Below are 11021 nucleotides of genomic sequence, written 5' to 3' on the forward strand. Positions count from 1 at the left end.
TAATTACTTGTTTAATCCCATTGTACTTTTGGGAAATTGTGAACTCAAACTCAACTCTAAAAACAGTTGTTGTATAACCAGTTTATGATTTGAGTATTACCTATAAACTTAATTTTCAGTCAAACACACACAAAGATGAAAACTCAGAAGAATACAATTTTGACATAGTTTGTTTTGTTGGCCTTATTTGTTAAGGTTTCAGAGTTATCTATAACATTATGGTGGCCAGTTCAGTATCTCAGCCTCTTTCACTCATTTTCCTTTTGGCCCTCAAATCTAAGCTTCTGTTTTAGTAAAATATTTTATTTCCTTCTTAACCTGTGAAAATACAGATCCTCTCAACTTTTTCGGACTTCTTTTGACTTTCTTGCCCTTTGATCTTATGTCATGCATATTTCATTCCTGTGAATGCGGCGACATCTTGTGGCTGGCTTATTTCTCATGTATTTTTTTCTCTTTTAGCCTTTTAAAACCCATTTTTATCTCTTCATTACATGTATCTTTCAAATGACTTACCTTTATTACTGCTATATTATAATAATAGTTCAAGATGCTAATTCAGAAGTAAAACAGTTTATTATGTCTCCTGCTACTTCTAATTCTTAAGATGGTCCGGGGACTTCCCTGGCAGTCCAGTGGTTAAGACTTTGCCTTCCAATGCGGGGGGTGCAGCTTCAATCCCTGGTTGGGGATTACCAATACCTTGTGACCAAAAAAAAAAAAATCAAAAACATAAAATAGAAGCAATATTGTAACGAATTCAATAAAGATTTAAAAAATGGTCCACATTAAAAAAAAAACCTTAAAAAAAAAAAAAAAAAGATCGTCCAGGCATGAGGTGGATGATTTGGCATTCAATTTTATGATAGAACTAGAATTCCCAATATTAAGAATCAAATAACTTTATTTTTTTAAATGTGAAAATCTCCTTTCATTACTAATGAGTTAGGAATTATGGGGACATTCTCAGTTTTGTAATTGGAATGAGGGTTTTGTTTCAGAAGGATTGTAGATATAAACTTAGGAAATGAAATCTGTGATAAAGTTAATGATACTTATCACTTACTTTGTACCAAATGTGATACTAAACTATACCAACTACTTTAGATACATGATATCTGTTAATGCTCACAGCAGTTTCATGAAGTTTAAGTGCTGTTTTGATCTCTTTTATATTGAAAGGTCAGGGAAGTTAAATAATGTCCAAGTTTGCCTAGCTATTAGGTAATTTTATACTCATGTCTTACCTTAGCTCCCAATGTTTATGCTTTGTCTGCTCTTTTCTGCGCTTCATTTCATACACACACATACACTAAGCTGCAATGCTTAGGAAAGTGTATCTTCATATATTGTCTTGTCAAATTTGAGAAAAGCAAACCTCAGTTTTAAAATTACTAAATTCACAAATCTGTGTTGATGAGTGTAATTTAAGGTAACATTTCTTGCTTTTTCACAGACTGAAGGGGCTGGACTTGCCACTTGCATAGAACTCTGTGTAAAAGCTCTTCGCCTGGAGTCTACAGAAAATACTGAAGTGAAAATATCTATATGCAAAACCATTTCATGCTTGTTGCCTGATGATCTGGAAGTTAAACGTGCTTGTCAACTGAGTGAATTTCTTATTGAGCCTACAGTAGATGCATATTACGCTGTGGAAATGTTGTATAACCAGCCAGACCAGAAATATGATGAAGAGAACCTTCCGATACCAAATTCTCTACGCTGTGAGCTCTTACTTGTATTGAAAACTCAGTGGCCCTTTGATCCAGAATTCTGGGATTGGAAAACCTTAAAACGACAGTGTCTTGCATTAATGGGAGAGGAAGCATCCATCGTGTCTTCAATAGATGAACTCAATGACAGTGAGGTTTATGAGAAAGTAGCAGACTACCAGGAAGAGGGTAAAGAAACTTCCATGAATGGTGGAATTGGTGCTAATTCTGGCCTTCTTAGAGACATTTGTGATGAAAAGCAGAAAAAGAGAGAGATAAAACAATTAAGAGAGAGGGGATTTATATCTGCTAGGTTCAGGAATTGGCAGGCCTACATGCAGTATTGTGTGCTATGTGACAAAGAATTCCTTGGTCATCGGATAGTACGACATGCCCAAAAACATTACAAAGATGGAATTTACAGTTGTCCCATATGTGCAAAGAACTTTAATTCTAAAGAAACTTTTGTCCCTCACGTCACATTACACGTGAAACAATCTAGTAAAGAGAGACTAGCAGCTATGAAACCATTAAGGAGGTTGGGAAGGCCTCCTAAGATCACAGCTACCAACGAGACTCAGAAGACTAGTGCTGTGGCCAAGCAGGAGCAGCGGCCTATCAAGAAGAATAGTCTCTACTCAACAGACTTCATAGTGTTTAATGACAATGATGGTTCAGACGATGAAACCGATGACAAAGACAAATCTTATGAGCCAGAGGTGATCCCAGTCCAGAAACCAGTACCTGTTAATGAATTCAATTGCCCTGTAACTTTTTGTAAAAAGGGCTTTAAGTACTTTAAAAATTTAATTGCTCATGTAAAGGGACATAAGGATAATGAAGATGCCAAGCGCTTTCTTGAAATGCAAAGCAAAAAAGTTATTTGCCAGTACTGTAGACGGCATTTTGTAAGTGTTACTCATCTCAATGATCACTTACAAATGCACTGTGGCAGTAAACCATATATCTGTATACAAATGAAATGTAAAGCCGGTTTTAATAGTTACGCAGAGCTCTTAACCCACCGAAAGGAACATCAAGTCTTCAGAGCCAAGTGCATGTTTCCTAAATGTGGCAGAATTTTTTCAGAAGCGTATTTACTGTATGACCATGAAGCGCAGCATTATAACACCTATACTTGTAAGTTTGCAGCTTGTGGTAAAGTTTATCGTTCTCAGAGTGAACTAGAAAAGCATCTGGATGACCACAGCACTCCCGAAAAAGGGCTGCCTCCCGAAGACCAACTTAATTCACCAGGAGATTCTGTTCAGCCTTCCAGAGTGAGTCAGAATGCAGAAGGGAACACTGAGGAAGAAAGATCTGTGCTTCCTTCAGAAAATAACATCGAAAACTCCTTCCCAGCAGATAGAAGTGATGCTTGGGATAAAAGCAAGGCAGAATCACCCGTGGGCAAACAAGACCAGATTTCTGCTTCGGAGCTCAGGCAAGCTGATGGACCGTTGCCCAATGGTTTGGGAAACCCTGCTCCTACTCCTCTGCTTCAGGCCAATGAGGTAGCTGTGTCCATTAAGGTGTCCCTCAATCAGGGGATCGAGGATAACTTTGGAAAGCAAGAAAACTCAACTGTGGAAGGCACTGGTGAATCACTGGTCACAAACTTACATACACCAGTCGAAGAGCCTTGTAATGATTTGTGTCATACAGGTTTCCAAGAGAGAAAAGAACAGGATTGTTTTAATGAAGCCCAGATTACTCAGAATTCTTTAGTAGATTCAGAAGCCCTCAAAATAGATGACCTTACTCCACAAAACTTAGAAAGACAAGTGAACAGCCTGATGACCTTTTCTGTGCAAAATCAGGCAGCATTTCAAAACAATTTACCAACTTCCAAGTTTGAATGTGGAGCTAATGTTAAAACGTTGCCCAATCTTTATAATGTACCTCTGAAGACATTAGAAGGCATCACATTTGTTCCACCACAGCCCAACCTCAGTAACTCTTTAGAAACTCCATCAGTGCCTCCAAAAGCGCCAGTTCAGAAGTTCAGTTGCCAGGTTGAGGGATGTACTCGAACCTATAACTCTTCGCAGAGTATCGGGAAACATATGAAGACAGCACACCCTGACCAGTACGCAGCATTCAAAATGCAACGCAAAAGTAAAAGGGGTCAGAAAGCTAACAACTTAAATACACCAAATAATGGAAAGTTTGTTTATTTTTTGCCATCACAGGTGAACAGCTCTAATAGTGCATTTTTTACACCACAGACCAAAGCCAACGGGAATCCTACGTGTTCTAATCAGTTGCAGCACGTCTCACCTTCCATTTTCCCAGCTCATTTAGCAAATGTGTCAGCTCCACTGTTGCCCTCAGTGGAAAGTGTCATAAATCCAAATATACCTTCTCAGGATAAAAATGAACAGGGTGGTGGTATGTTATGTTCCCAAATGGAAAATTTATCTAGTACTACCTTGCCAGCACAAATGGAAGACCTAACCAAAACAGTTTTGCCTTTGAATATCGACAGCGGCTCAGATCCTTTCCTTCCGTTACCTGCAGAAAGCAATTCAATGTCTCTGTTCCCTTCACCAGCAGATAGTGGGACTAATTCTATTTTTTCCCAGCTGGAAAATAATACAAATCATTTTTCCCCACAGATCGAAGGAAACACTAATTCCTCCTTTCTAAAGGGAGGTAATGGTGAGAATGCAGTTTTTCCTTCACAAGTCACTGTTGCAAATGACTTCAGCGGCACCAGTGCCCAACAGTCTGCACTGGAAAAGGTGAAAAAAGACCGTGGGCGGGGCCCAAATGGGAAGGAAAGAAAACCCAAGCACAACAAAAGGGCTAAATGGCCAGCAATTATCAGAGACGGGAAATTTATCTGTAGCAGGTGTTACAGGGCTTTCACTAATCCCAGATCTCTGGGGGGACACTTGTCTAAGCGATCTTACTGTAAACCACTGGATGGAGCAGAAATTGCTCAAGAACTTCTGCAGAACAATGGGCAGCCTTCTCTTCTTGCCAGCATGATTCTCTCCACAAACGCAGTGAGCTTGCAGCAGCCACAACAGTCTACCTTTAGTCCAGAAGCATGTTTTAAAGATCCATCATTCCTGCAACTTCTTGCTGCTGAAAACCGCTCCTCAACATTTTTACCAAATACATTTCCTCGGACTGGTGTGACTAACTTTACTACAAGTGTTAGTCAAGAGGGAAGCGAAATTATTAAGCAGGCTTTGGAAACTGCCGGCATTCCCAGTACCTTTGAGGGTGCCGATGTGCTCTCTCATGTCCCCACAAGTTGTGTCTCAGACCCAGCACAAGTAAATGCAACAGTGATGCCAAATCCACCTGTGCCACCCGTGCTGCAGGCCGTGTGCCACGCAGGCCCCCTGCTGACAGACCAGAATAGGACACCAAACTCCAAAACTTCCTCCATTGAGGAATGCAGCAGTTTGCCTGTTTTTCCAACAAATGACTTACTACTGAAGACTGTTGAAAATGGTTTGTGCTCTAGTTCATTCCCTAATTCTAGTGGGCCATCACAAAATTTTACCAGTAACAGTTCACGTGTTTCAGTTATAAGTGGTCCTCAGAATGCAAGGTCTAGTCATTTAAATAAAAAGGGAAACAGTGCTTCTAAGAGAAGAAAGAAAGTTGCTCCTCCGCTCATTGCCCCTAATGCTTCTCAAAACTTGGTATCAAGTGACTTAACGGCAATGGGACTTATAGCAAAGAGTATTGAGATACCAACCACTAACCTTCATTCGACTGTAATTCCCAATTGTGAACCTCAGGGTTTGGTGGAAAATCTAACACAGAAATTAAATAATGTTGACAATCAGTTGTTTATGACTGATGTGAAAGAAAATTTTAAAACTAATCATGAGTCCCATACAGTGTTAGCTCCCTTAACATTAAAAACTGAGAATGGTGATTCCCAGATGATGGCTTTGAATTCATGCACACCTTCAATAAATTCTGATTTGCAGATTTCTGAAGACAATGTTATACAAAACTTTGAAAAGACTCTTGAAATTATTAAAAGTGCTATGAATTCTCAAATACTTGAGGTAAAAAGTGGATCTCAGGGTATTGGTGAAACATCACAGAATGCTCAAATAAATTATAACATTCAGCTTCCTTCAGTAAACACTGTACAAAATAACAAACTATCTGATTCTTCTCAGTTTTCCACCTTCATAGGCGTCATGCCCACAAAAAGTAACATTCCTCAGTCTGACGTATTACATAAGGAGGATCAGATACAGGAGATTTTAGAAGGCTTACAGAAATTAAAATTAGAAAATGACCTGTCCACTCCAGCGCCCCAGTGTGTACTGATAAATACATCAGTGACGCTAACTCCCACGCCTGTTAAGTCAATTCCAGGTGTTACAGTTGTTCAACCAGTTTCTGAAATGATAAGCAACATTCAGTTTAATGACAGAGTTAATAAACCCTTTGTGTGTCAAAACCAAGGCTGTAATTACAGTGCGATGACGAAAGATGCACTGTTTAAGCACTACGGTAAAATTCATCAATACACTCCAGAGATGATTCTTGAAATTAAGAAGAATCAATTGAAATTTGCTCCATTTAAATGTGTAGTACCTACATGTACAAAGACATTTACAAGAAATTCTAATCTCCGGGCACACTGTCAGTTGGTACATCATTTTACAACAGAAGAAATGGTAAAGTTAAAAATAAAAAGGCCTTATGGAAGAAAATCTCAAAGTGAAAATTCATCAGCCCCACGAATTACACAAGTGAAAAGACAGCTAGCTATGACAGAGCAAAATAAAAAGGAATTCCAGCCTGCTTTAGAATTGGGAGCAATGAAAGAAAATACCCTCAGTAATATAGCAGTGATCCCAGAAAAACAACTTATAGAAAAAAAAAATCCTGAGAAAACAGAAAGTGCTTCACAAGTGATTACAATTCCTTCAGAACAGTGTAATACAGATTCTCTCACAAATGGACAAACCAAAGGACGGAAAGTTAGGAGACATAAAAAAGAAAAGGAGGAGAGAAAACGCAAGAAACCAGTTTCTCAATCCCCTGAGTTTCCCACAAGGTACAGTCCCTACAGACCTTATCGATGTGTCCATCAGGGTTGCTTTGCCGCCTTTACGATACAGCAGAATTTAATTCTGCACTACCAGGCTGTGCACAAGTCAGATCTCCCTGCCTTTTCTGCAGAGGTTGAAGAGGAAAGCGAAGCTGGGAAAGAAAGTGAAGACGTTGAAGCTAAACAAACCGTGAAAGAATTTCGATGTCAGGTGAGTGACTGTTCTCGAATTTTCCAAGCAATCACTGGCCTAATCCAGCACTACATGAAACTTCACGAGATGTCTCCTGAGGAAATTGAAAGTATGACCGCTTCTGTGGATGTTGGGAAATTTCCGTGCGATCAGTCAGAGTGTAAATCTTCATTTACCACATATTTGAACTATGTTGTTCATCTTGAGGCAGACCATGGGATTGGGGCAAGGGGAAGTAAAACTGAGGAAGACGGCATATACAAGTGCGACTGTGAAGGCTGTGACCGAATATATGCCACCCGGTCTAACCTCCTCCGACACATTTTCAATAAGCACAATGACAAACATAAAGCTCATCTGATTCGGCCAAGAAGGTTAACACCTGGTCAGGAAAATATGTCAAGCAAGGCAAACCAAGAAAAGACAAAGTCTAAACACCGGGGGACAAAATACAGGTCTGGAAGGGAAGGAATCAAAATGCCGAAGACCAAACGGAAGAAGAAACATAATTTGGAAAACAAGGCTGCAAAGATTGTGCAGATTGAAGAAAATAAGCCTTATTCTCTGAAACGTGGAAAGCATGTATATTCTATAAAGGCTAGAAATGATGCCTTATCTGAGTGTACGAGCAGATTTGTCACCCAGTATCCGTGTATGATAAAGGGGTGTACATCAGTTGTTACAAGTGAAAGCAATATAATTAGACATTATAAATGCCATAAATTGTCTAAGGCATTTACATCACAACACCGCAATCTTCTCATTGTCTTCAAACAGTGTTGCAACTCACAATTAAAGGAAACCTCTGAGCAAGAAGTTGAAAAGAGTGATGCAAAAGATCCCGACACAGGTGTATCAGAGAGCAATGATGACTCAAGAACAACTGCAGTTACACAGAAGGAAGTTGAAAAAAATGAAAAAGATGAAGTGGATGAGCTAACAGAATTATTTATTACCAAGTTAATAAACGAAGACAACACAAGTGTGGAGACCCAAGCTCAGACCTCTTCAAATGTGAGTAATGATTTTCAGGAAGATAACCCTTGCCAGTCAGAAAAACAGAAAGCAAGTAACTTGAAGAGAGTGAATAAAGAAAAAAATGTCTACCAAAATAAAAAGAGGAAAGTTGAAAAAGCCGAACCCACGCCAGCGCCGACAGTTGAGTTAAGTAGTGTGCAGAAGGAGGAAGAAACTGCTGTTGCAATTCAAACCACCGAGGAGCATCCTGCATCTTTTGACTGGAGTTCATTTAAACCAATGGGATTTGAAGTATCATTTCTGAAGTTTCTTGAGGAGTCTGCAGTAAAGCAGAAGAGAAATACTGACAGAGACCATACTAATAGTGGGAATAAAAAAGGATCCCATTCAAATGCAAGAAGAAATGTTGACAAGACTGCTGTGACTAGTGGAAATCATATATGTTCTTGCAAAGAAAGTGAAACCTTTGTACAGTTTGCCAATCCATCACAGCTTCAGTGCAGTGGTAATGTAAAAATTGTTTTAGACAAGACTCTTAAAGATTGCACTGAGCTTGTCTTAAAGCAGCTTCAGGAAATGAAACCTACCGTCAGTCTGAAAAAACTTGAAGTACATTCAAATGATCCAGACATGTCTGTTATGAAAGAAATCAGTATGGGCAAAGCCACAGGGAGAGGGCAGTACTGATAACTGATGTGCTATAAATACATTATTTACAGTTTTATTTTAAATAGGAAGCCATCAAGCATGCTAGAATTGTGAAACTTTTTCGTTATTTTTTGTTGTTGCTGACATGAATTAATCTGGCCAAAAAAGAAAAGAAAAAAAAAAAACAACATGACATTTGTCATGTAAAACTTTTTTTATCCCTATGGGACTTGAGGAACAGAATCGATACTTTAGTTACTGTATATAATTGAGCTAAACCTCAAATTTCTATCAGCCAGTTGCCCTTTCCATTTACTAAACCGAATTATCTGTATGATTGGTATGTTTCACCTTGGTCACTACTCATGTGTAACAGTACTCTTTGTAGATATGTTTTTTGTATATATTTATTATTGTAAATCATTTGCTGCCACCAGCAGTGTGTAAGTCTAAACTATTAAATGACACATTTATATTTGGAATTTTAATTTTTAACTAAGTGATCAAGTTTTTAAAACTGTTCTTTTATTGTTTTAAATTAAGAATTTTTGAACTAAAACTAGAAACTCTGCCATAGTTCATTGATTTTTACATAAAACATTATTTACAAGGCTATCTCAAAAAATTACTTTTCACAAAGTAGGCACGTTATATCAACACCTTGCTCTGCTTTGTAAATTTACCCTCCAGGGTTTTTTGGATGGTATTCACGTGAAATTAAAATAGATTCGTTAGCAATTTCCTATAGCTACAGTTTTTTTTTCAGTGCTTCTAATTGGATATAGTTACTATGATTCCATGAAATATAATGGAAATGTGAATAAAGAATTTACTACATCAAAGATTTTAAACATTTGGTATTAAAAAAAAATCCTTTGTGAATGTGATAGAAACTAGTAGTGTGGAGCAGTGTAAATATTTGAGGTGGTGATTTGTGAAGTAGCCCAGTATTGCCTTAAATAAAACCACATTTCATTTCTTGTTTTATACATGTGATCTTATAAAGGTTTTTTTTTCCCCCCATTTTCTGAGATTTATAGATTGGTGTATAGCTTTAAACTGTATAAACTTTTGTGGAAAGATTTTTTTAAACATTTTTATAAATCTTAAAATTGGTATCATCAAAGTGAGCCCATCTTGTGTTTATAAAATGCAAGAGTCCTTAAACATTTATAATTACATAGATGAAACACTTTCTATAAGGAAGTTGGATGTTTTGATTTTACTGTTTATAGATGTTAGATTGTACAGATTTGTCTGTATTTTCCCACCATATCTAATGATACTTTTTTCATTAGATTGGTCTTCCAGAGCAGTATTAGTTGTAATAATTGATTATTTTGGTTATTCAGTATATAGTTAGCTCTTATAGTTTAGCTTTATTCACCATATTTATACTGTGGATTTACGGCCAGATATAGAGGTTATTTCTGGAGAGTTTATGACCTTCCTTTGAAGTCCAATTAAAATCAGTACTGGAAGCAAAAGAAGACATCCTTTCAAATTTACTTTTGTTTCTGTTTGCCATAAATAGTAGCATTGATTTTTGACTTTGTTATAAACCAGTTGCATTCACAATATTATTAGCCTGAGATATTGATGATATTGTGATAAGAAAATGTTTATATTCCCTGTGCAACATCAGACTTGCAGGAAAAATGAAGCACTTAATATTAACTGAAATTGCTGGTACTCTGAATAAATGAGCATGGTCAAGGAGTGAATTATTTTCTTTTGGAAAATATTTTTTTAAGTTTTATTATTAAAGTATTATAGTTTTATTTTTAGGGCTGAATGGGTTATATTGAGTAGTTGGTTTCACCTCCTTAAGGTTTATTACCAATATGCATAAAACTTGACACATTAAAATCCCTATCCTTTGGTAAGCCCACTGTTATTTATTAAAATAAAAATTGTTCTTATGGGTGATTAATACATGTTTTTTTTCTAAATTAATAACTTAACTTTGAGTAATTTTAATATTAAATTTTTGTTAACAACTGAGTGTTTCCGTACAGTTTTCTTAGAAGTTGACCTAGCTCTTAAAGGCAGGCATTTGGCAAACTGCCCTGTATAGTGCAGCTGCAAGTAGGCTTATTTCTGATGAACGTAGTGATGAGTCTGTTAAGGGAAAATGCCAATGTATTGGGGCTTTTCTTTTGCTCATTAGCTTAAGAAAATTAACCATTAGACATTTCTGTAATTGTTTTCTTACATGTCGGGGGGAAGTTTGCCAACATTGAGTTACTTTTTTTATATTCCAGGTACTGTATGCTAAAAGTAATTATGGAATAGTGGGCTATTTAGCATGGAACAGAAAAATCAAATTATGGTATAAAATAAATAATGAATTTATAGAACAACAGCATGTTGGTAAAATTTGATACGGAATGTAATGCCTAAGTATTAAAAAAGAATCAAAAAGTATTTTTCATGGTATACTTTTCCTCAA

General features: G+C 37.1%; 1 protein-coding gene across 3 annotated transcripts in view; it reads left to right on the plus strand.

Moving 5' to 3' along the window:
* The window catches only part of ZNF292 (zinc finger protein 292), an 87443-nt gene extending 76941 nt beyond the window's left edge, over positions 1-10502 (plus strand). For all 3 annotated transcript variants that reach the window (XM_057738890.1, XM_057738891.1, XM_057738893.1), the window contains one exon: positions 1457-10502. In XM_057738890.1, the coding sequence (XP_057594873.1) occupies positions 1457-8608 (7152 nt within the window). In that variant the 3' untranslated portion in view covers positions 8609-10502. The remainder of the gene's footprint in view (positions 1-1456) is intronic.
* Positions 10503-11021: the final 519 nt, after the last annotated feature.

The sequence above is a fragment of the Hippopotamus amphibius genome, chromosome 6 (genome assembly GCF_030028045.1).
Source record: "Hippopotamus amphibius kiboko isolate mHipAmp2 chromosome 6, mHipAmp2.hap2, whole genome shotgun sequence".
NCBI lineage: Eukaryota > Metazoa > Chordata > Mammalia > Artiodactyla > Hippopotamidae > Hippopotamus > Hippopotamus amphibius.